The sequence below is a fragment of the Gavialis gangeticus genome, unplaced genomic scaffold, assembly GCF_001723915.1.
Source record: "Gavialis gangeticus isolate Ggan-Ray unplaced genomic scaffold, GavGan_comp1, whole genome shotgun sequence".
Taxonomy (NCBI): domain Eukaryota; kingdom Metazoa; phylum Chordata; order Crocodylia; family Gavialidae; genus Gavialis; species Gavialis gangeticus.
Genome location: NW_017729003.1, coordinates 8,686,612 through 8,709,983, shown reverse-complemented (window position 1 = coordinate 8,709,983; position 23,372 = coordinate 8,686,612). Strand labels below are relative to the sequence as shown.

The following is a 23,372-nucleotide window of genomic DNA, read 5'->3' as shown; positions in this document are numbered from 1 at the left end:
AGCAGAATATGGTTCCATATTGTAACGCCAAAGAGCTGTTTGTAGCGGAACTGAAGAAAACAGTAGCTAGTGGGAAGTATGGGGAGAGGATGTCAAAGGACAGATTGTCATCGCACAGGCATCAAACAGGGGCAGGACACAAGGACTGAAACTACCACATTTGCAATAACGACCCCGGGGTGTTTAATGACCACAAGTAGTCAAGAGTCTCAAATATGCTGCATCTGAAAGAACACTTCCATGACCAACCAACGCTGTGAGTTACATATTTCCTGTCACTCACCATATTCCTACATCCTTGTCACTGGTCAGTATCCAATCCAAGGCAGCACCAAGGAATCCTATCTACCACTGAACTCAGATGACTTTTTAATCCAGTTCATTAAGCATTTAGCATACCATAGGAATCCCAGTTCCAAACACTTGTCTTCAAATTCTTCTTTTATCCCTCAAAATCTATATGTTCATTTGCAGACGAAAGTATGAGTTAAAGTCAGGATTTTGTCTTCCTGCTGAGGTCAGGCTTCCCCGGTGATGAATAATACACTCTTGGGTTTCATCTCTTGAGACCTAGGTTCAATCTTGGATTGAGTCACCACTGAGGTTAGTTCAGTGCTCTCCCAATTTAGTCTGTTAAGGAATATCTGTTTCTTATAAGGCTTCCATGGAATTTGACTCTAGGCAAGAGTCTCTGCTATGGGTTTCCAGAACTAGAGGAGTAACTGCAAGATAAAATTAAAGTGTTTTGAGGAATCACAGACCTACAGTAACAGGGTCTGTTGAGGGACAATTACTGTGGCTCCTGAATCCCCCTCCTAAATATGTCTAAATATAAGTATGATTGCAGATCATTCCTGAAGCTGAGAACATCACGCTCATGTCACTTGTAGAAGAGCATGCCACCAGCTCAGATCTGATGGTGTGGAGTTAGTGGAGGATTGCCTTAAAAGGCTCATCTCTCTTTACTGTGTTTAAAAATGTGTTTTTCTTATTTTTAGCGTTTGTCAGCTGGTAAAAAATAACTAGCAAGCTGTTTAGAAGAAATCCAAGGCTAACTGATTGATAACCTCCTCATCTTGCCTTGACTTAGAAAAATCATCAGTCTCATGACTCACTGCCAGTAATTATTTTTCTCCCTTTTGATGTGTTCATTATATGCAGACAAAGATTATATCCCTATGAATGAAAAGCTCTTCAGCACAAAAAGGAAAAGAAATGACAGCCCTCTCAGGGCTCTGTAAAGGAATTCAAAGGTGCCTCCTCCTTTTCCTTCCCATCTTAAAAAAAATTCTGCATAGATGCTGTGGGGAAGTCATCTGGAATTTAACATGGTCAGATCAGAAATGTAACACAAGCTGTGTTTTTTTGTAAATTAATTTGAATAAGAAAAACTTGAAATTTAATTTCAGTTTCAAGATGGACCTGGAGTTTTACCCAAAGTTCATTGCAGACGGCGCCAAATGTCAGTGCAGACGCTTAGTCAGTTTGTGTTGTACTACTGCTCTCTCTAGGGGACTACAACTGAACTGATTGTGTAAGGTAATGCTTTTTTCTTGTGACATCAAACCTTTGCAGCACAATGAGAAGTCTGAACCAGTAGAGCCAAAAGTCCAGTTCTAGCTTCTTTTGCCCCTAGGTATACCTGGAAGGCTAATGATGCTAGCAGCTCTAGCGTGTGACAGGTTATTGACCCATGTTGCCCTGACCAGCTCAAGCGAGGCGAGGCGAGGCAAGAAAACAAAATCCAGTGTCTTCCTAGAACTCCTGTGCAGCAGACGCTAGAAATTGCACAACGTCTGTTATTACAGTGTTTGTTTCTTGCAGACGAGAATGAATGTGAACAAAAGAACGGAGGCTGCAGTGAGTTTTGTGTGAACCTAAAGAATTCTTACCGCTGTGACTGTGGAATTGGGCGCGTGCTGGGAAATGATGGCAAAACATGTGAAGGTGAGTTAGAAGGCAGGGGAATGAAGGCCCCAACATGGCATTTGAACTTTGAATAATGTATTCTGCAGTTATACTGTACTTCCATAAAATTGCATCCATTAAATTGTTTTTAGCACAGGTAACAGCTTTACAATACTGTTTTTCTTAGCATCTTGAGCTAGTGTGGAATTCATTCATGTTACTGTAATACCTATTAGTAATTTTATTACTGAAACCCTTTCATAAGGGCGTTATGAAGAAGTTACATTATTGTTTTCAACCACTGTGTGTGTGTGTGTACATGCTGGTGTGTTGCTAGTTGTTAGCAGATATGAATGAGTGTTATCCTGTGAGGGGAAAAGGAAAGGAGTATTACCAAAAATACCTGTATGTGGTTCAGAATATGTATCCATGTAAGAATGACCCAAGGGCAAGGCAGTTTTAAGGGGCATGTGTGTAGGACTGTGGGGTATTTTTGAAGAAGGTAGAATCAACAAGCCTCTCTTTCCAAATGAGAACATGTGCAACTTTCATGATTGCAGAGATTACCAAACATGTGGTTGTGCTTCAGGGTTTGATCTGACCTTGCATTGCTGTAATGTGACAAAACACGGGTCAGGCTTGTAAGTAGAGAAGTTTTTTATGTCAGAATTCATTTGTAGCCTTGAAGAAGGATAGAGGTTTGGAACCACTAATATACAGGCTGAGATAAAATATGGTACAAGATGATGGATTGAAGTCCAGTGGGCAAACTAGAATTGAAGATGGACTGTGAGTTTAGCCTGAAGTTTTGTTGGTTGCCCTGGTCAGTGTTGGTGCCTAAGGTGGGAGCTGAGGTTGGAGTCTGTGATCTACACAAGGAACAGGCCAAAAAATGGCCCTAAACTAAAGTTAACATTTAGTTTCTTCTTGCTACAGAACAAGCTTAGGGTTGAGGTTTGGATGGCAACCCAGGGTCAGCAGTAGAACTGGGGCTAGCGGGCTGCCCTGGAGATAGGATTAGTGTTGGATTTAGTTGATGGTCCTATAACAAGGTAAGATTATAGGTCAAACATAAGACTGTGGTGATAGCCTGGGATGGGACTACTTTTTGAGATGGGTGTAGAATGCAAGTCTGGGAATATCAGGAACATCTGAGTGGTCTGAACCAGAGTTAGTTTCGGAGTTGTTTGGCATGTCTCTGCTTAAGTTACTTTGGCAGCTAGATTTTAGGTTGATTTATGTTCAGCATTTGATGCTGAATTATTGGGCTAGGCACTCATTATAGTAAGTAATATAAATAATATAGAGTATAGGTACACATCTAGGGGCATCTCCTTCAGCTGCAATCACCTGTCAACATCAGGCAAAAATCCATATTTTAAATGGGCATAAATATGAATAAATAATCAAAAAAAATAATTATGCCTCCTATATAATTAGAGGAATGAGGAATCACCAGATTATAGCCATCCAGTAGTGCCAAGCATGTTGCTGAGAAGCCTGTGAAGCAGAGATACCATATTTTCTCTCATATAACTCACCCCTGAATATATTGCATACCATGCTTTTGAAAAGTAACATGAGAAAAAGGTTTTACCTTAGGTAAGTAACTGAATAGCAACAGTTAATGAAAAGGGGAAGGAGGGCTTCCTCTGAAACCTTCCTAACGGCATCTGGCTATGCACAGCAGCACAATGAGCAGCCATTTCTGAAACCAGCCTCTTGTCTCCCAGTACTCCTCTTCCATGGTTATGCAAACAGACTGAGACAGAAGTTCTCACCTTAACTTAAGTGTTCAGCTGCAGGTTGCTCTATTGGTGGTCTTTTCTTTGGCTGTGGGGGCATGGGAATTCTGCACTTCTTTTCCAAGCAGCAGCCCTGCAAACCCTCCCTTTCTGCTGGTGCACACATAGGTCCAATCTGGCCATGGACTAATCCTGCATAGTGGTCCAATCTGGCATCTGGATCTAGGACTACATGCTGGGTCCAACCTAAGGTGCCAGGTCCAGGTACAGATTGCCCCATGCATTGATCTGATCCATCATGCAAGACTGTGTCATCCTGCCAACGGAGCTCACCACAGGTCTGGAAATCTGGTGGTGGGGAAGTGGTGGCAGCATTAATTGGCATTGCTCTGCTCCAAGAGCTACTGCCGCTCCTCCACCACCGAATTTCCAGACCTGTGGGGAGCTGCATTTTGCATATATAATATGCACCCCAATTCCCATCAGCTGGTTGTGGGGAAAGGTGTAGGTTATGTTCAAGAAAATACATTAACTGTGGCTTTGCCTACCGACCTTAAAGATTATGCTTTAATAGCTACCCAAACAGCTGGCTATTGATGGGTAAATTAGGGCAATGCTTCAGTCCAGACAGCTGATGGTACAGGGACCTGAAAAGCTGATGGTATAGGGGCCCTAAATTTGTCTCTGCATTACCCACAGAGATCCACCCATGAATTAATCAGCAGCCTCCATCCCACACTTGCAGACTCTTCCCACTTTTAATTGACTGCCCTAGATCTCACCAGAGAACTCTGCAGAGGCCAATTGCTACCTCCTAGTCTGCTGATTCCTTGAGGACTGTACTTTGCTCTTTTCTAGCCTGCTTTGCTCTCTGCCTGCCTGTCTTCCTCCTGCTGGGTGAGGTCATGGAGGGGTGGCAGCAGCAGAAGACCTATAGGGCTTCTGGCCCTGAGCACATGCTGGCAAATGGATCCGCCAATATGCTTGAAAGCTAGAAGTTCCCTGGTGTGTCTGAGAGAGTCTGCTGGGGGCAAGTGTGGAGCAGGCAAATGGGCAGACTCCCAACTTTGGAACTTGTCAATAGATTAAGGTGGGTGGGGCATGTTCAAGCCCAGGGATGGGCAATTATTTTGGCTGGAGGGTTGCTTAACGAGTTTTGCTGAGCTGTTGAGGGCTGCAAGGGTGGCCTTGTCCCTGGTTGCCATCTTGGTACTGGAAGTCCCTCCCCTTGCCCCTGGAAGTACTCCTTTTGGGAAGGGGGTTTGCCATCTTGGAATAGGGAAAAAACAAATTATATATTAAAAATCAAACATCCATAATAATATATTTTAATTTTATTTAAAAAAAATTGTCCTGAAAATTTTGTGTGTGTGTTTGTGCTGTATACATAGAAATGATTGCATAATAGCTCAAACTAAAGCCTTACTCATGTATATGTGGGGGGTATGGAGGGGCGTGGGGGGTATGGGTGGGTAAGTATGGGGCTTGTGGTGGGGTTGTGGGTGCGTGGAGGGGGAGGGTGGCTAAGTGTGTGTGTGATGTGTACAAGTAGCAGTGAGCAGGGCTCCCCCCCAGAGGCATGTCAGTGTGGGTGCGGGTGGGTGCGATGTTTGATTGTGTGTGGGGGAGGGTGTGGTTGTGGGGTTTGCAGGGGGGAAGGTTTGAGGGTATATGGGGTGTTCATGGGAGCTCCCGAACATGCCCCCCTGAGCTGGTCAGCCCCTACCCCTGCCCTCACCCTGCAACAACACATAGCCCGCATGCCCTGCTGCACTTCCCCACCACTGCCAACAGCTTGGCCCACACCCATTCCATACCGCCTGGCTGTGGTGTATCCTGCTGCCCCGGGCATGCAGTGGGGCTGGGGTGGCTCCTTCCGGCTGCCACCACTGCTGCCTCCAGCCCTGCAGTAGTGGTGGGGACCAACGCATGCAGCCCTGACCCCGTGCGCTCCATGCTGGCTCCAGGGTCACCTGTCTGGGCTGAGCAGTGGCAGCAACAGCTGGCCAGAAACTATTGCTCAGCATGGGAAAAAGTGGCCTGTTCAACTTGCCACTGCTGGGCAGTTTTTGGTGCAGCTGCCTGGAGCCCATGCCACACCAGGCTGCCCTGCAGCTCTGTCACCACTGCCTCTAGGCTACCCTGTGTCTTCTCTGCACTGTCACCACTGCCATTCAGGGCAGCCTGGAGGCAGTGGTGACAGAGCCACAGGGCAGCCTGATGTGGCAGGCCCCAGGTGGCTGCACCAAAAACTGCCCAGCAGTGGCAAGGGGGACAGGCTACCTACCCCTGTGCTGAGCAACAGTTTCTTCCTGGCACCACCGCTGCTGCTGCTGCTGCTGCTGCTGCTCAGCCCAGACAGGTGAGGCCAGAGGAGGTACCAGCCCAGGCTCAGCAACAGCGGTGTGGGAGAGAAACTGCTGCTCAACACAGGGTAAAAGTGGCCCCTCCCCCTTCAGCTACTGGTGCTTCCAAGTGCAGCGATCCAAAATCCACACAGGGCTGCCCTGCATCTGCTCTGCACTGCCACTGCTGCCCCATGGGGCAGCCCAGAGGCAGCAGTGATGCAACAGAAACACAGGGCAGCCCCACGTGAGCTCCAGGTGACTACCAGGAAGCAGTGGTGGTGGCAAGGGGGAGGGCCTGCTTTTGCCCTGTACTGAGCAGCAGTTTGTCCCGCGATGCCACTGCTCAGCCTGGACAGGCAAGCCTGGAGCAGGCATGGGGCATGCGGGGTCAAGGCTGCATGCGCCAGTACCCACCACTGCTGCGAGCCCAAAAGCAGTGGGGGTGGCAGCCAGAAGGAGCTGCCACTACCCAGTCTGCCTAGAAAAGCAATTGAGCTACGGAGCCACCCCAACCCTGCTGCATGCCCAGGGGGCAGCAGGACGCACCACAGCCGGGTGGTGCCTTGGCTAGGCAGGACCAAGGAACCTACCATGGGCTAGATCCTGCCCCTGGGCCATATTTTGCCCACACTGCTCTAGCCTGTCCTTCCTGACAAGGCTTTAAAGGGTTTGGAATAGAGGGGGAAGAGGAAGCAGCTGTCCTGCAGTGTCTGAAAGAAGCAGCAGCTCTTCCATATTTGGAGTGAGTAACTCTGACTGCTCTACCTGCAGGGAGGAGCTGAATCCAGCTCTGCCTAATTCCAAGACATGCACTTAAGGTGGCATGCAATCCTACCCCTGAATTATAGCATGGAGGGGTGGGGGTGCTTTTTTCTGGAGGCGAGAAGACAAAATGCCTTGCAGCAAGGACTGTTTGTTGTAGCTGTGTTGGTCTAAGGACATAGGCAGACAGGATTCTTTGGGTAGATGTGACGTCTTTTATTAGACCAACTAAATAGTTGAAAAAATATTTTTTTCGCAATTTTTGGGCACAAACACCCTTCTTAAGGCATAGACAGTCTGCTGGTGTTCTGTGTTCTTCTGTTCACAGGTTATAATGTGCCATAAATCCAATGTCTATATTTAGTTCATGATTTTTTGTATCCAGTAGATTTATGAAGTGAAGTTCGTAGGCTCGTCTACAAAAGGTGTTTTATAAATGCCCTTTGAGGATCAGAACTGAGAGATTGGAGAGAGAGTGGTTGTCTTGTGAGAAGTGTGCACCCACAGGTAATTGGGTATTTTTGTCTTTGATAAATTTCCAGTGTGCATTCATTCTGGTACGCAGTGGTTTGGTTTCTTCTACACATTTTCCATCAAGGTATTTAGTGCACTGGATGAGATGCATAACATTTCTGGAGGTGCAGGTATAACGTCCAGGAATGGTGATGGTTGTGGGATGTAGTTATTGTGGGAGCGGTAGAGATGTGTTGGCAGGTTTTACATTTTTTGTCCTGGCATGGTCTGGATCCATTCGGTGTGCTTTGGGCCATATGAAGTTTGCTTCTGGTGATGAGATTAGCAAGGCTTGGTGATTGCTTAAAAGCTAGGATGGGTGGTTCTGGAAAGATCTCTTTGAAAATGGGGTCGTCTTCTAGTATGGGTTGGAATTGTTTGACAATTTTCCATATAGGTTCCAGGAAAGGATGGTATGTCATGTGGTGTGCGATTTGTTAGGATTTTCTTTTTGTACTGCAGCAATTCTTCACATGGTATCTGGATGGTTCTTTCAAAAGTATGATCTATCTTTCTGGAGGAGAGTCCTTGATGGGTGAAAGCCCTTTTGAGATTTGCAAGGTGATGATCGTGGGTATTCTCCTTAGTGCAAATTTGCATGGACACCTTTCAACTTACCAACCACATATGTATCATTATAGATTTTACCTTCAGCTGAATTTGAACCAGGATGGCTGTTCTTTTTAATTCTTGTGACCTGAAATCTGTATTCTATGATTCCTTTCCCCAAAATCTCAGTTATTTTACCTTTGTGCAAGTCTCCTCTTCAATCCATTGGAAAATAGATTTCTTCTCTAGATGACTGCACTTGCAGCTACTACATGAGGAAGAGCTGCTATGCATGTGGCTCCCAAGGTAGAAATTTGTATTTTAATGCTGACTTTGATGTAGAGATTATATTGTATCCCATGGGCTGCACTTCTGTCAGTTCCATACCTAACACTGCATTCACCATGCTTTTTGGTCATTCTTATTCATGAGCACTGCACTTTTCTGGAAAGATCTAGAATATCTTTCTGTCTGGAAGATTATTTGTTTCTGGTGCTCTTAAAATTGATGAGGTTAAACTTTAGGACCTTTGCTATATCACTATTTAACATCAGCTCATTGAATGGCAGGTGTTTTCATGTGTGGTACAGACTTATTGGTGAATGTATTGAGTAATATACAATCCATTCTATAGGTTTTATTTTTATTGGTATGCCCTATGGTTTGAGAGCCATCCTAATATATGATTCACTTAAAAGCCTCCTTTATAGCTATAATTTTTTTAAAAAAAGAATACTCTTAACAGATTTAACTAGATTAAATTAGTGTTGCTATTTTATTAAAATAATACAGGTAGTGACACCTATTATTAAGGTTGTCAAACATTTTCTGTTATAACACCCTGATGCTACTTATGACAAACTTTGACAAACTCTAAATTTTCAGACTGAATTGTGCTTTGCCATCCATAGACCTAAAACTGAATGTTTTTGCAAACTTTCAACTGAAACAGTTCAGCCATTTCTTACAGCAACCTTCGAGAAAAATACATACTTTTTCCTATGTCAAAAAATAAAAAAGAAACTCCCCAGCCAACAAAGAAAAGCTTTACATTCCTTTGATATTGTAAATACAAAGTCATGAGATTCACTTAACGTTTAGATTTTTTTTAAATGACTTGAATTTCTGTTTCTTTTTCTTATAAATTTGACCCTGTAGGATACACTATGGTCACATTTACAAGTCTTTCTCAGCAACCAGAAATAAACTAGAAACTCATTTTGAATGATAAACTGAGGCTTAGCAACATCACCCTGCTAGTATGTCACCTCCAGCTGTTGGGACAATTTAGTTTATTTTCCATGCCTATTCAATCCTTGTTTTTTTCCTGAAACTGGCATCCAGAGATCTGTTAGGCCCAATTATGCTTAAGGTTTTTCTTATTACCAAGATTGAGTTCCACCTACAATCCCAGACTTTTCTTACAGTCCTAGGTGTGTTTGCAGAAGCAGTTTTCCATGAAACAGATACCAAATGGGTTATAATATGTCTCAATGTTACCACCCTATTGAGATGTTTGTGGGGTAGTTCCAGACTCTCATAGATGTATTTATACAGTATGCCAGAGATAGTAAAAGGGTGGGGGAGGGAACCAGGCTGCCACCACTGCTCCCTACTGTAAGCGTAGTAGGATTCCTGTTTCCAAAAAGTCATTGAAAACCCTGTATAATTCTCTTCTTGTCTCCGAAAAGCAAGGGTGTACAGCTAATCTTTCTTTTTCTCCTTAGAAATTGAAGGATGTCATAATAATAATGGAGGCTGTAGCCACACCTGTATTGCAGTGGAGGACACCTATCAGTGTGAGTGCCCACGGGGACTTGTTCTATCGGAGGACAACCACACCTGCCAAGGTAAGAAAAGGATGACTTCCTAGAGAGCCCTGTAAACTGTGGCCAGCCCAGGGTAATATTCCTATAATGGGAAAGCACTCTTTAATCCACCAGAAATAAAGGGCACCTTAGAGGGGTCTTGGATGTTGTGGAAGGGTTACAGTTGCATGCAATACCTCTGCTAACTAATTCCTTCAAGCATGTTTTAGAACAATTGAAGGCCGAGCATCTAGCAGGAGAACTGGCTAGGGATTTAAAAGGAGCAAAAGAAATCGTGTACAAAGAGCCCCTCGCAACTGGACTGTCAAAGCAAAGCAACATATAACGGAAGAAAGGATTCTTCCTTTTTTTAGCCCCCTCAAGATAGATAGAGAGAGAATTTCAGTAAATACAAAGAGAAGATGATGTTTGAAAAATGTCTCATTCACAGGTCTGGGGTAACTGGGGTAACATCTGTATGGAGTTACTTTCTCTGGCATTGCTCTTTTCTAACTCTCTTATCTGGCTTCTGCTGTGTTTTTCTCTCAGCTGTAGTCTGATTAATGGTATTTCTTCTGTGCTGCAGGACAGATTTTCCAATACTGGAAATACTGGGAAGTGCTGGAAAGCCCTTTTATAACAACAGGCACTAGATCAGACCAGATCCAAATGGATACATGTCACATTATAAGTAGCGTTGATGGTGGCACTTGTAGTTTTACATGATGAAACCCTGATTCAGTACCTTGTAATTTTGCCAGACTTGACCTGTTTGAACTGGAAATTTCCTTGTCACAGGCTGATTTAAAAAAAACAACACATTGATAAGCTCTTATCTAAAATGGTTCAGCCGTTTCCAAGGATGTTGTTTGGGAAAATATGTTCTTTCTCCCCATGTTTATGAAATGTTTGTAAAACTGTGAGAAATTCTAGCCACTCTACTGTTTGAAGCAGGGAGCTTATATTTGGTAAGGGGGACTTCCTCTTGTCAGAACCTGCTCTAGGGATGAATGTGGGTTGTCTGGTAATAGAGACTGTTGTTTGTATGACCTCTGCCTCGTTTATTGCAGAGGTTGGAGGTGTGGAAGGAACGAGGCTGGGGCTTACAGGAAGAGAAAGTGGGGCACCATGGTTCAAGCCTCTAGATCAACCTCTGCCACAGAATTCTTGCTTGGTTGCTTGGCAAATCACTTAAAACAAATTTCTTGGTGGCTACGAGTTGCGCGCGCTCTCTTTTCTGGATGCCTAACCTGATTTTTCAGACAGTGTTGCAAATATGCAGTGCAGTGTGAGCTCTGCTTTGACCAGATGAACTTCAATAAATATGCTGAACGCTCAGAAAAAGCAGGCCATGAGGGCCTCAAGATGGGCACCCAGAATAGGAAGACAGATGGCAATTTTGCCTTTATCCCCTCTGTGTTTCACTTCATTAGCTGTAAAATGGAAATAGTACAACCTCCACTCATGGGTATGCTACGAAGGTGAATTCATTCCAGCGTGTGAAGCATTTGGATACTTAAGTGATGAGTATTGTAGAAAAGCCCATGAGACAAGTAGCTATTCAGCAGAGGGTTTAGATGATACACAGTAAATGAGGCCTCAGGCCATGCATTGAATGATGGGGATAAAAAGAATTAATGGCTTTCCATTCATCCGGTGCACTGAATGGGGCAGGGACCTTAGGGAACAACAATCTATAATCATGTAATTAAAGATTGTCAAGATGGAGAAGTCCAGGAGAGTTGAGTTATGTTTCTACAGGCAGCTTTCATTTTGACATTTCCTGGCTTTTCTGTGCTTGACTGTTAAAGTCAAGCACAGCAATTTTAACAGTCTTTTAATGCAGGGTATTTGTTGGTGTAATAGCATCCTTCTCCCAGCATGCTGAAACTGGTGAGGGCACTTGATGTTTTTGCAGTCTACAGAGAAGGCTGGTGTGGGGCCTTTTGTACGTCAAGAACCACTATTTTTTTCTGATTGTTTTACAGTAAAGTTATGGATAATGCTACACTTTCAGCTGTGACAATGATGTCTGGTATTTATTCAATGAACACATACAGGCAGCAGCAATGGTATAAGATTTCTGCTCTGCGCTGAAGCAGATCTCCCTCCCAATCTACTGCATCCATATCAAGCTGACTCACTGCTCAAGCACAGTCTCTCATTGCTGCCTTTTCTTAGATTGCTAATTAGTGCCAGATATACTAAGGGGTGTTTGGAATACATCATCTTATAAAGCAAGATTGCTTGTTCTTTTACATTTCATCAAATTTATGGTGTCATGCAGTGGTTTGTGAATAAAAGCTGATATATTACAGAACCTTCCTATAACTGCCCAATACATTTTATTACATCTAATCAAGTTTATGACAATATAATTAACAGAGAAGGCTTTCAGAGTAACCTGGAGCAGTTTGCCTGTATCATATCAATATTTCTCTACATTACCTATAAATTTAAAGCAAATATTAATCCTTTCCAACAGCTGCCATTTAAAAAAGGGGACTTGTGCCAAAGAAACAAAATAAATCCCTTCTGTTTTATAGAATTTCTTCTGTAGTTTGAAACTGAAAGGCTTTTTCCCCCTCTCTTTCATGTATAAAGCTGGTGTCTAGTGAATTTCAAATTGGATATTGCATATTGTGGCAGGGCTGAAAGGTCCCAGTCATGGACCTCTGTCCTAGTCACTGGTCACATACAGATTGACATTGACATGGAACAAAAGGATGCTACAAAAGGAGCATAAAAATGGTACTAGTCAGTAGGGCTGTGCGAAACAACACTGTTCCGATTCACCTTGAGTTTCAATGGTTTGACGGACAGCGTTTTGTATCGAATTTCATTTTGATTTGAAACAGTTGTTCCATTCTGTCGAAACGGAAAGGCTGTTTTGATGCTGTTTTGATGTTTCACTGGGGGCGGGGAGTCAGCCCAGCTGGGCTGACTCCCGTCCCCAGTGCTAGATCACACTGGCTGGGTTGACTCCCCATTTGTGTGTAAAGTGATGGAGGAGGAGGAGCCAATAGTAGGGATTATCAAAAATTGATCAGTTGACATGGTCAAATCAACAAGCTGGGAAAATGAACTTTGTAGCTGCTTCTTGAGTGGATAAAACTGGGGCAAAATTGCTCCGGCCAGAAGAGAGAGAATTTTCTTCTGCCTTAGATTATGTGTCTTTATTGGGCATATCAATGCCAGCAACTTGCAGTTCATGAGTAACTTCAGTGTAACACTATACTGCACTGCTTACACTAATGAAATGTTAGAGATTGTCTGCACTTGCTAACTCCTCTCACCTCAGCCAATTTTAGCAACACTGGGAGCACACTAGCTGCAGCGAGCATCATGAACACTGTATATTAGACCTAGTCTGAACTGAGTCACATGATGCAAGTGCTGAAGATACCAGTGGTCATCTATACTAGTGTGAAGAATTGTCATTTCTGTTGGAATTTAACCAGCATTCCCAATATTAAGATGTTTCTTATCTAAGATCTGCCCCATAAATTTCTTTGAAATTTGTTGTGTTATTTGCAGGGTGCTCAAGAAGAGTTATTACCATTGATATTTTTCAGTTGTTTACCTGTAGGTGATGAGGTATTTTAGATTGAGAGATAATTCAGACAGAGGTTTATTCTGTGGAGAGAAACCTGTTTTAGTTTTAAGTCTGCCTGGATGTGTTTCTTTTGCTCTCACATTTCATAGAAGGCAGAGAAAACTCCATAGGCCCCAGCCCAAAATTCAAGTATCAGTAATTACCATCTTCTCTCTCCTCCCTATTTCAGTCTTAAAGACATTTACAGACATATGATCTAAACTAAAATCATGGGTCCAAACTCCTCTGAACTTTGGAGAACTTCAATTTAGATCCAAATTATCTGGAATCAGACCTATCCTTTGAAGTATAAGGCTTCTTCATTTATCAAAGGATTACTTGAAAGTGTTTATAGAAGGCCTAAATCAGGGCTGAACAAATCAATTCCTCTACACAGGGTTATCTTCCTGCCAGTCATTATTGGAAATAGTTTCACAATGCTCCTTTAGAAGCTTGAAAAAACATTTATCTTCCTTTCTAGTTTTGTCTTTTGCTGTTTGACACACATTGATTATTTTTCTCCTCACATTTCTAACAGAGCAGAAGTTAAGACAGTTCATTTTTCTTTAAATATCTGTTTCTGTCTCAAAAGCATCCTTGGTGATGTCAGTAAGAGCACCCTGCCCTTAGAATATTGATTATTGTTCAATATGACACATCAAAAATTAAGAGTTTAATAAAACTTTTCCCTACAGTGGTGCATTGGGTATTCAAAGCACTTCAGTTTCTATAATGGAATTGTGGACAGAAATTACACTTTAGTGATGCTTGTTGCAAGAATTCCTCATCTTCAAATTAATAAGCTTGGCATTAAAAGGAGATAAATAGTGTGGAGTTTGAAGTTTAGGGAACATTTTTATCTATTTTTTGAGATTGTTAAATGCTTTCTCCTGGTATTTAAATCCAAGGTTTTTCCTCCAACAGTAATTCATAAGTGTTAGTTTTCTGCCTAAGTGACAAAATCTGATCAATGAGTAAAAACCAGAAAGCTTCCTCCTAAATCCATCCAGGTGCAGAGTGGTTTCCTTATGTTTACTATATATATTTCAGTTATTTTTATTGAAATCATCTAAGTAAGGTCTCATCCTCCATTTCTCCCTGACCAATCTCTGCTTCTTTTTCCAAGGTTTTCCTTTCATAGGGAACTTTTTAGTGCTCTGAAAAGTAAAGTTGACATCCCTGATGTTTCCACTGGATTTAGGCAGAATGAGCTGACTCACTGTTGCCAAGTTTACAACATTTAAGTATTGATGCATACATCCATTGGGGCTGGACACCTGTAGAGAGCTAATTGTGCATCCTTCCAATGCTTGTCACGACACATTCTGGATATTGCATAAAGACTTGTATAGATTGTTAAGGAATGTTTCTTCTTGGATTCTGACAAAATCCATGTCAATTACTGTATATACTCAATTCTAAGATGAGGTCTGTTTACCTATTTAACATGGTGGAAAGCCCCCTCATCTTAGAATTAAAGGTGAGGGCAGTAGTGTATGTGTGCCCCAGCCTCATCCTGTAGCAATGACACACAGTTTGCATGGCTTCTACAGGGGCTGGGCTGGGGCTATGCTCTGTGCCCCAAGCTAGAACAGGGGCAGAGCTTGCTGGAGTAGAGCAAGGGTAAGAGGGGCAGGATGCGAGGAGCAGAGGCTGAGGGGGAAGTGGGGGGCCTGCAGGGAGGAGGCAGGGTGTAGAAGTGGCAGGTGGGCAGGCAAAAGGAGCAGGCAAGATGTTTGACCTCCCTATACCATGTGACCCTCCACTGCCTGCCCCCTTGAAGCAGTAGGGCCAGGGAGGGGAGGAGGGGCAGGGGGGATGAATTAAAGACAGCCCTCCAATAGTTAGATTCTATACCTAGAAAAGTATAGCAAATTTATAAATTTTCCAGGTATAAAATCTAATTATTTGGAGATCATCTTAAATTCAGGGTCATCTTAGATTCAGGTAAATACAGTACATAGAGGGCAGGAGGGGTTCCTGAATGTTGTGGAGCTAATTGTATCATTCAGGTCTTCAGTAAACACATGTAATATGAAAAAGAAACCAATTGAGACCCTTCCATAAAAATAACCTGTTCTCCTAAATTTTCTCTTTTTTAGCTGGCCCGACCAGCATGAAAGTTGTTTGAGCTACTTGATTCCAGTGTGCCATAGAGCAGTGTTTCTCAACCCAAGGGTAGCAACCCTAAACTGGACCACAAGAATATATGAAAGGGTTGAGAACAAACTTTAAAAATGGATCAACAAACTTTAAAAATGTAGTCTCCTTTAAAGGAGAAAAATGTGGGAAACCATGGCTTTTTCCTTGCAAGCTGACAGAGTTCCAGCCTGCAACGGGCTGCTTGGGGGCCCCCATGCCCCCCCCCCCCACACACACACACTGAGAGTTGGGGCCTGGGAACAGGGGGCAGTGGGTCAAGAGTAATGGGTATGGGGTCAGGACTGGCCGTCAATGTTTACAAATGGGTCCTGGTACAAAAAAGGTCGAGAACCATTGCTATAGAGGAAATTGAAGGTAGTTATGGGTTGGAGCAAAGGGAAGTTTAGGGTGAGGGAAACAGAAGTGGAAAGAGCCATCGTGCTCTATTTAAAAACACCCTGTCATAAAATAGAAGTAAAAATACTACTACTACTAAATATGTCTACATGACAGACTGCTGTGTGCTGTAGAGATATCCATGTTAGCTTTAACTTAGCTAGTTTGGTTGTTGGTAATGGTCTAATTCTAGCAACATGGATTTCAGTGTGGATGGATTTGCTGGGCTGAAAGATGCACTACTTCTTCATGTGGGCAGTCTTAGATTGCACTAAGTACAAGATTACTTTCCCAATTTTCAAAGTATCACACAAATACCTCTTAATGGGTACTGAGAGTAGTATCCCTTACTGGGTACTAACTTCCCTGGAAAGTCCTTAGTCATACTTGGAAGAGCTCTCCCTAGCATTCTGTAATCCTAAGTCTACAAAAGTTCAAAAGTCATGACTGGATGCCAGAATTTTTAGTTTATGCACATAATGTGCAGCCCTTTGGTTTCTGGGTGCCAGTTTGCCACTGCAAATAAGATAAAGAGCTTTGAGGAGAATCTAAAAAGATGAAATTTGACCATTTCACTGATAAATCAAACAAGACAGTTTTAGACTTGTAAAACTGCATCTGGGAACAGTGGACATGGAAGTAAAGCACAGGCTTGTACAAATGCAGCCTAGGATCTTCCTTTCTTTCTTGCTAATAATATTCAGTAATGATCATTATTCTTGGTGGCTTTTTCTTGCAGTTCCTGTGCTGTGCAAGTCTAGCGCCATTGAGGTGAGCATCCCCAAGGATTTTGTTGGAGGACTGGATCTTTCCCTCATCAATGCTTCCTGTAAAGGAGTATCCAACGGTACTCATGTCAACATCAACTTCTCCTTAAAGTCCTGTGGCACTGTTGTAGATGTATGTATCATCATGGTCTACCTATACATAAAGGACAAATAAGGGCTCAGTTGAGGGATATAGTTTGCACCACTTCATTAGAAGGTATTGTACACCCAATCCTGCAGGCCTTAACATAAACGGAGTCTGCTGTAGTCACTGGACAGTGTATATGAGGAAGGGCTGCAGGATCAAGCCTTAAATGTACATTAGCCCCCTTCTCACCATTGGTGTTTTATGTGAGGTATGAAACTGTCTGAATGGACTGAGCTGTTCAGGCATCCAGTTAGTTGTCCTTCATGAAGTTTTTTATTGCACAGATGGGAACTCCATCAGTCAGTCTGATTCATAACTTCATAATGCCCTTTTTATTAGCTTAATACAAAGTCCTAATGTTCCATATGGAGAAGAAATGAAAAAGATGCTGGTTTCATGTGTATCTCATATGCTTGTACAAGTATGAATTTGTGTATTCATGTGTATGCTTCCACTCAACTTTTCATCCATCTGAACATACCTTAGGCCCTCAAGGCAGACACAATCCTTTCTCCAAGGATGGGATGCCTTCATCTGAAACCCTTATTACCACCTTGGTGGCTAGAGATGGCACTGTAAAGTAAGGAAGGGTAGAAAACAATTCTATTTCTACAGTGCTGTCAGGTCAGAAAAAGAGGAAACAGGACATGAATCGAATGATATATTAGGCTGAAATTAAGTAATCATATTGGAGAATTCAGAGGGGAGAGATTGCAACTCAGTAATGCATAGATGAATGATGCTGCTGGGGGCCATCTTCCAAATTGCCAATTTTAATTTTTGCGTGAATATTTTTTCTTGAAATAGTCCAAAGCCTATTTCTGAAAGGAGTGGGCCTTTTTGAGGGATTTTAGCCATAAGTTATTTCATTGTATCTGCAGTAAGAGCCTCTTCTCTGCTTTGAAGGAAATGAGCTCAACCCAAGGCAGGAAAGGCTGCTATAAGTGGTCTGTGAGACTTTGTCCTACACCTATTGCTGGCTCAATCCTAGTAATGTGTATTTCTAAATATTGAGGATTGAGCAGAGGCTGTTTAATTCATATAGGACCTTAGCTTTGGTCCTTGAGGTAAAAGGACAGATTTATCCCCTGTCATCTAGCAGTTGACCCTGTTCACTGAATATAGTCGGAATGGAATACGGAAGCAGTGCCCGTATTATGTTTGTTGAAGGCTGAACTGGCAACTTTTCAAGAGCCAGAAGGCTCCACTTAATGGAATGTGAATAGTGCAGTAGATTATGCTGCACAAATCTTTAATACAGAACTGCAGCCCACAGAGACTACATGTCCCAACATAACATTTGGATCAAAATTGATTGTTGTACTCCTCGATTATAGTAGAGGTGACAGTGTGTAATTTTATTGGTCATGCTTTGTCTACCTTTAGAACAGCAAGAGAAGCTCAGATTCTGGCACATGCCCAGAGTCATAGATAAAGGGTCCTGTTTTGTTGAAGTCCAGTTGCTTAGTATTGTGATGATTTCCTCACCCCCAACCTTTGACTTTGCGCTGCTGCAGGTGGTAAATGATAAAATCATTGCTACCAATCTGGTGACTGGCTTGCCAAAGCAGATGCCTGGCAGTAATGGGGACATCATCATCCGCACCAGCAAGCTGCTGATTCCTGTGACCTGTGAGTTTCCCCGCCGGTACACCATCTCTGAGGGCTATGTCCCCAATCTCAAGAATTCCCCACTGGAAATCATGAGCCGCAACCGGGGCATCTTTCCCTTCACCCTTGAGATCTTCAAAAACAAAGACTTTGATGAGCCCTACAGGGATGCTCTCCCTACCCTGAAGCTTCGAGATTCACTGTATTTTGGGATTGAGCCCTTAGTACATGTGAATGGACTGGAGATGCTTGTAGAGAGCTGCTTTGCTACCCCTACATCAAAAATTGATGAGATCTTGAAGTACTACTTAATTCAAGATGGGTAAGTGACATAGGTGTACCTCTATTGTAAGTCTTACATTAGGCCCAGGACCACCTGGGTCTCCCATGGCATTCACTTTTCCACAGGTGGCTGACTGTCAGATAAAATCTAGAGTGATGGTTCAGAGTTATTGCTGTCAGTAAAAGTGCTCACCTCATAAAAAAGGCTCTGGAGGGACCAAAGAGAGGGAAATTGTAAGTGACTGATGGTAAACTAGCCAACATAGAACACCTGTCTCCCTAACTATCATGATGGATAATTAACTTTGGCTCCTGTAGAAAGCCACTTTGACCCTTCTTGTCTGCCAGCAGGCTGGCAAACACCAAAGAGTATTTAATCAATTGGCAGAAATCTCTATGGCTGGATTTACTCTGTGAAGCATGCTCATTGCTGCAGCCAAAGCTGGAATCAAACCTCTTTTACATTCCATTTGCAGCCATTTTTACCATGTAAGCCAAAGGATTTTCCAAGGTTGGAATTGATATGAGTTGTGCATAGATCATTTAAATCTTGCACCCACCATCTAGTGCTCTGGCACTAGAGAAACAGGTTGTTACTTGTCACTTAATTTGGGGATCATTTTCTGGTAATTGTTATGGGGTGTTTTCTCCAGGATATGTTAAACAGAAGCTTTTGAACTGATCTAAGAGATCTCTAAAAAGACATGTAATAATGATTTTATGAAATAGGTTTGAAATAATTTGGCTTTTGTTCTAACACATTACATAAGATGGTTCCAGTTTTTACCTGTCTTGACCTTTTAGAATAAGTTTGGTGCTGACATGATGGATGTCATGTTGTGGAGTTACCTCCATATGTCTGCACTTTGGCATTGCCTAACAATGTGGTGAAACATTGATGCCATAATGTAGAATCAGGTTACGCACATTCAGGGACTCTAATTAGCTGAGTCCAGTTTACTGACTGTCTATTAGCTGGCAAGGTGAGCAGAGGTTTATGCAACATTGTTCAGCTGCTAGGTTAAACTGTCCGCCACAAGAGCTACTGAGACAAAAGTTCCACAGACAGATTTTTTTAAAGCAAACAGGAAGGTCCTGTGTATGCATTACCCAAATAAATGCATTTTCACCTCAGTCTAACATAAATGAGTATTACTATAACAATTTGTAGTCCTCCCACACTAGTCACCTCTGTTCTGACTTGTGTACTTTAGTATGTTTCTTTATTTTATTGTTCCCATTCATAATGGAATAAATGACTTGTCAGGCCTCCTGCAAAGAGCAGGCAGTCATGTTCCTGGGTTTGCAAACAGTCCTTTATTTCCTATACTTTCAATATTATGGAAAGTGGTGGGTAATAGTTCAGGTACAAGGAGCAAGGGCTGAATGTAGAGAAGGGAGAATTGCACAGCAATGTCTCAAATCTGCCTTAATAGTTGTTTTTGTAACCTGAGTGTAGTGGATCCAGGTTTGCTGCGTAAGCAAACACTGAGCAGAAGCCCATGATGCAAAACAACATCATGCAGAGATACCTAAGCTGTTCTTCTCCTGGTTCGGAGGTACCAAAAAACCCCTCTGTTACTTGCATCCTCTAGAGGGCATTAAAACTTCACAGAAAGGATATGGGATTAAGTGTGATAGCAGTAGGGGAGAGGTTGCTCAGAAGAATGAAAAGGCATTGCCTCCCTCCTGAAGGATGCGTATATCTAAAGCAGAGACTCAATTAATGCTGGCATTGCTCCTCCACCACCAAATGTCTGTCCCTGTGAGGAGCTCCATGGACTTGATGACATGTGCCTGCAGATTGCAGGTTGAACACCACTGCTCTAGGATGTTTAAGGAGCAGGGGGAGGTCTTGATTTAACCAAGACTATCAATGTTAAGGTGATTCCATTTCAATCAGTAAATGGCCTCTTCTTTAAAGGTGGCACTATCATTATAACTAGGTGGTCTATATGACTCCCAAAGGTCAAGTTCATAGTGTGCACCAGAGACTCTTTGCATTCCTCCCATCCACCCTACACGCTCCCTGTTGCCACTGTCCCATCCCTTCCCATTTCATAGTCCCCTTGCAACTCCCCAAATTCCCTTTCCCAGTTTGTCAGTACTTCGCCCCATTCAAGCATTCCCTGTTCTCTCCCCCATGCTAGGAGTTTGGTGTGTACCTTTATACACCCAAAAATTTGTACCAACATCACCCCTCCAAGAAGGGGCTGTGTCTGCCCCATTTTTTCCCTCCTCTATGATAGTGTCTCCTATTGTCCCTCCATGCCATGTGTTATGGGTATATCCCCATTCCCTTTGTGTCCCCAGTACTGTTTGTTGGGGAAGACAGGTCATTCCAGTTGTTAGTGTATCAACAGGTTAACCTATATTGCAAAGATGGGCAGAGATGGGGTGAGAGAATTTAGAGGAATTATATGATGTCGTTAAGTAGACAACTGGAATTGGATGGCCCAAGAGGTCTATCTAGTCCTATAGTGTATTTTTGTGCTGGAGGGCATTAATGGTACTGTCACCCAGTTTGAATGTAGAGATGCTTCAAGCTGTGGCTGAGCTGTTTTGGTAGCAGGGGTTCTGCGTGCCCCCCTTTCCTCATTTCAGTGTTCCTGTTTTCTTCAAAATCAGTTCGGTCCTGGCCACTGATACAGTTGGGAATGTTTAGATGAAGCATTCACAAATGATGATAATACTTGCATACAACAGAGAAATGCCACGGAGTTGAGCATGTGGCTTCTGAGTTCAGCCCTCATTGGAAGAAAAATTCTTAAAACGGGAAATGAATCAGTCAGGAGCTGTGCCTTTAAAGGTGATCTCATGATAAAACAATCCAGTGGCATCTGAAGTTTGCCCTTGGGGACATTTGAATGTTGCTTTTTCCAGATGTACATTATTTATAAATTCCCCTTGGATACCTCTTTATATTAGCCTCTTGGGCCGTTCTAGGAGTTATAAACTGAATTCCTGTTCAGGTATTCTGCATTACAAGTAGGGAACACCCTCAGAACATGACCTCTACTTGCTGAGAAGAAGCCAGAGAAATCACTAACCGTTGAATTATATAACACTGATTTTTTTAGTAATAGTAGTTTTATTCTTATGATTAATGTTGTTGTTTTATTACTACAATTACTATTACTATTATCTATTTTCCTGTTTTTCTTCTTTGCCTTAGTCGCATACAATAGATCATTCCAACACACAGCTCAACCATACAGTATACCTTCCTGTATCCAGTTTATTCCAGTAAGGTTAGCAACTTTCTGCAGGAATTTAATTGGCTAAATTCAAAGTTTTTAAATGAGCATTCCAGAAAAACCAGAATTAAATATAAGGCTCATTTTCCTTTTTGATATATTAAATATATCATTAAATATTTCTTATGGAAGTTTTCTGTTAAAGATTACTTCCAAAGTAAAGCTACAGCATTTCATGTTCTGTTACTCTATCCTCTCCACCTTTTCCACCTCCACTTCTTTCCACCTCTGCTTATTTTATAACATGCAAAGTCCATGTTCCTGTGGTTAGCTTGCTGGAAAGATATGCTGTATTGATGTCGTACGGCAGTACTATAACAGAATAGAGTGCATGCCTTCTTAACTGGACAGGGCATTTCAATAATCACTAATAACTGTTATTAAGTAACAAAAAATGTAGCATTCTTTTTTGTTAATTCTATATCTAGCTCTAAAAACCTAGTTCTGGCCCCAAACTGAAGCTCAGCAGAAGCAATTGACCCTTGCCTTGCATTGCTGTGAGCACTAATACAGTATATTAGCACTACACTGTGCTAATGCTAGGGCATGAAAATCTGACTGTGAATTTGACAAGACAGGATGACCCTGATCAGTGTAATTTCACAGTTCAAGCTGAAAAATTGCAAAAAGTAACTAAAAGCTTAAATAAGAATGGGGAAAAACAAAATTAGAGCTGAAAAGTCTTTCATTTATTAATTTATCTGGGTAACGCACAAAATATTTTTTCCTTTTCTAGTAAATTATTTTTCTCTTTTCAATGTTCCTTTAACATTAAAATTATTTTTCTTTTAAAAAAATAAAAAAATGTGAATCATCTCTCAGATCTGCACAGGTTCTATCAACCATTGCAGACTCGGCTGCCCAGAGAGGTGAACTGAGGATAAGCTAAATTGCAATTCTTTGGCAATCCTCCTGCTAAGGGCCCTGCATGTTATTTGTCATGTGTATGCTGCTGATTTTTTGCTGCAGAGATGCACTTTGTCTGGAGATGCTATCAGTCGCCACTGTTGGTTTTTTCCTTTATTTTTCAATGTTCTGTTGTGGCCAAAGAGAAAATAATGTGGATTCTAACTCAAGAAAGCTAAACCCTCCCTTCTTCGCTGTAATTAAATGTGTTGGGATGCCTTTTTTTCCACATCTGTGAAAGCTATTAGAACTTATCCCTCTGTTTTCTTCAGCTGTGTTTCTGATGACTCCGTGAAACAGTACACGTCAAAGGATCATCTTGCCAAGCACTTCCAGGTCCCTGTGTTTAAGTTTGTGGGTAAAGACAATAAGGTGAGCTCAGAACAAAAACAAAGTATTTCTCAGGTAGACACTGTGCCAGTTCATGCCTGACTGGGAACTTCTCCTTGGGGCATGAATCTTTTTATCTGTAAGGGTATTAGCACAGCATTAGCATGGAGCCAGGGATAGGAAGACCTATCCCAGGAAAGATTAATGACGTGTCTAGTCTTCCATCTTGTCTCTTTCATTCCCCTGGATCAGGCGCTTAAGCATACAGAATAAAAAAAAAAAAAAAAGCCCTGGACAATTGTGCA

The 23,372-nt window shown here is 42.3% G+C and overlaps 1 protein-coding gene across 1 annotated transcript in view; it reads left to right on the top strand.

Moving 5' to 3' along the window:
- OIT3 (oncoprotein induced transcript 3) overlaps positions 1 to 23,372 on the top strand; it is a 43,761-nt gene that overhangs the window by 12,314 nt on the left and 8,075 nt on the right. Inside the window, exons 4-8 of the mRNA XM_019507791.1 lie at positions 1,825 to 1,947; positions 9,553 to 9,675; positions 16,506 to 16,666; positions 18,199 to 18,614; positions 23,010 to 23,109. Of these exons, the coding sequence (XP_019363336.1) occupies positions 1,825 to 1,947; positions 9,553 to 9,675; positions 16,506 to 16,666; positions 18,199 to 18,614; positions 23,010 to 23,109 (923 nt within the window). The remainder of the gene's footprint in view (positions 1 to 1,824; positions 1,948 to 9,552; positions 9,676 to 16,505; positions 16,667 to 18,198; positions 18,615 to 23,009; positions 23,110 to 23,372) is intronic.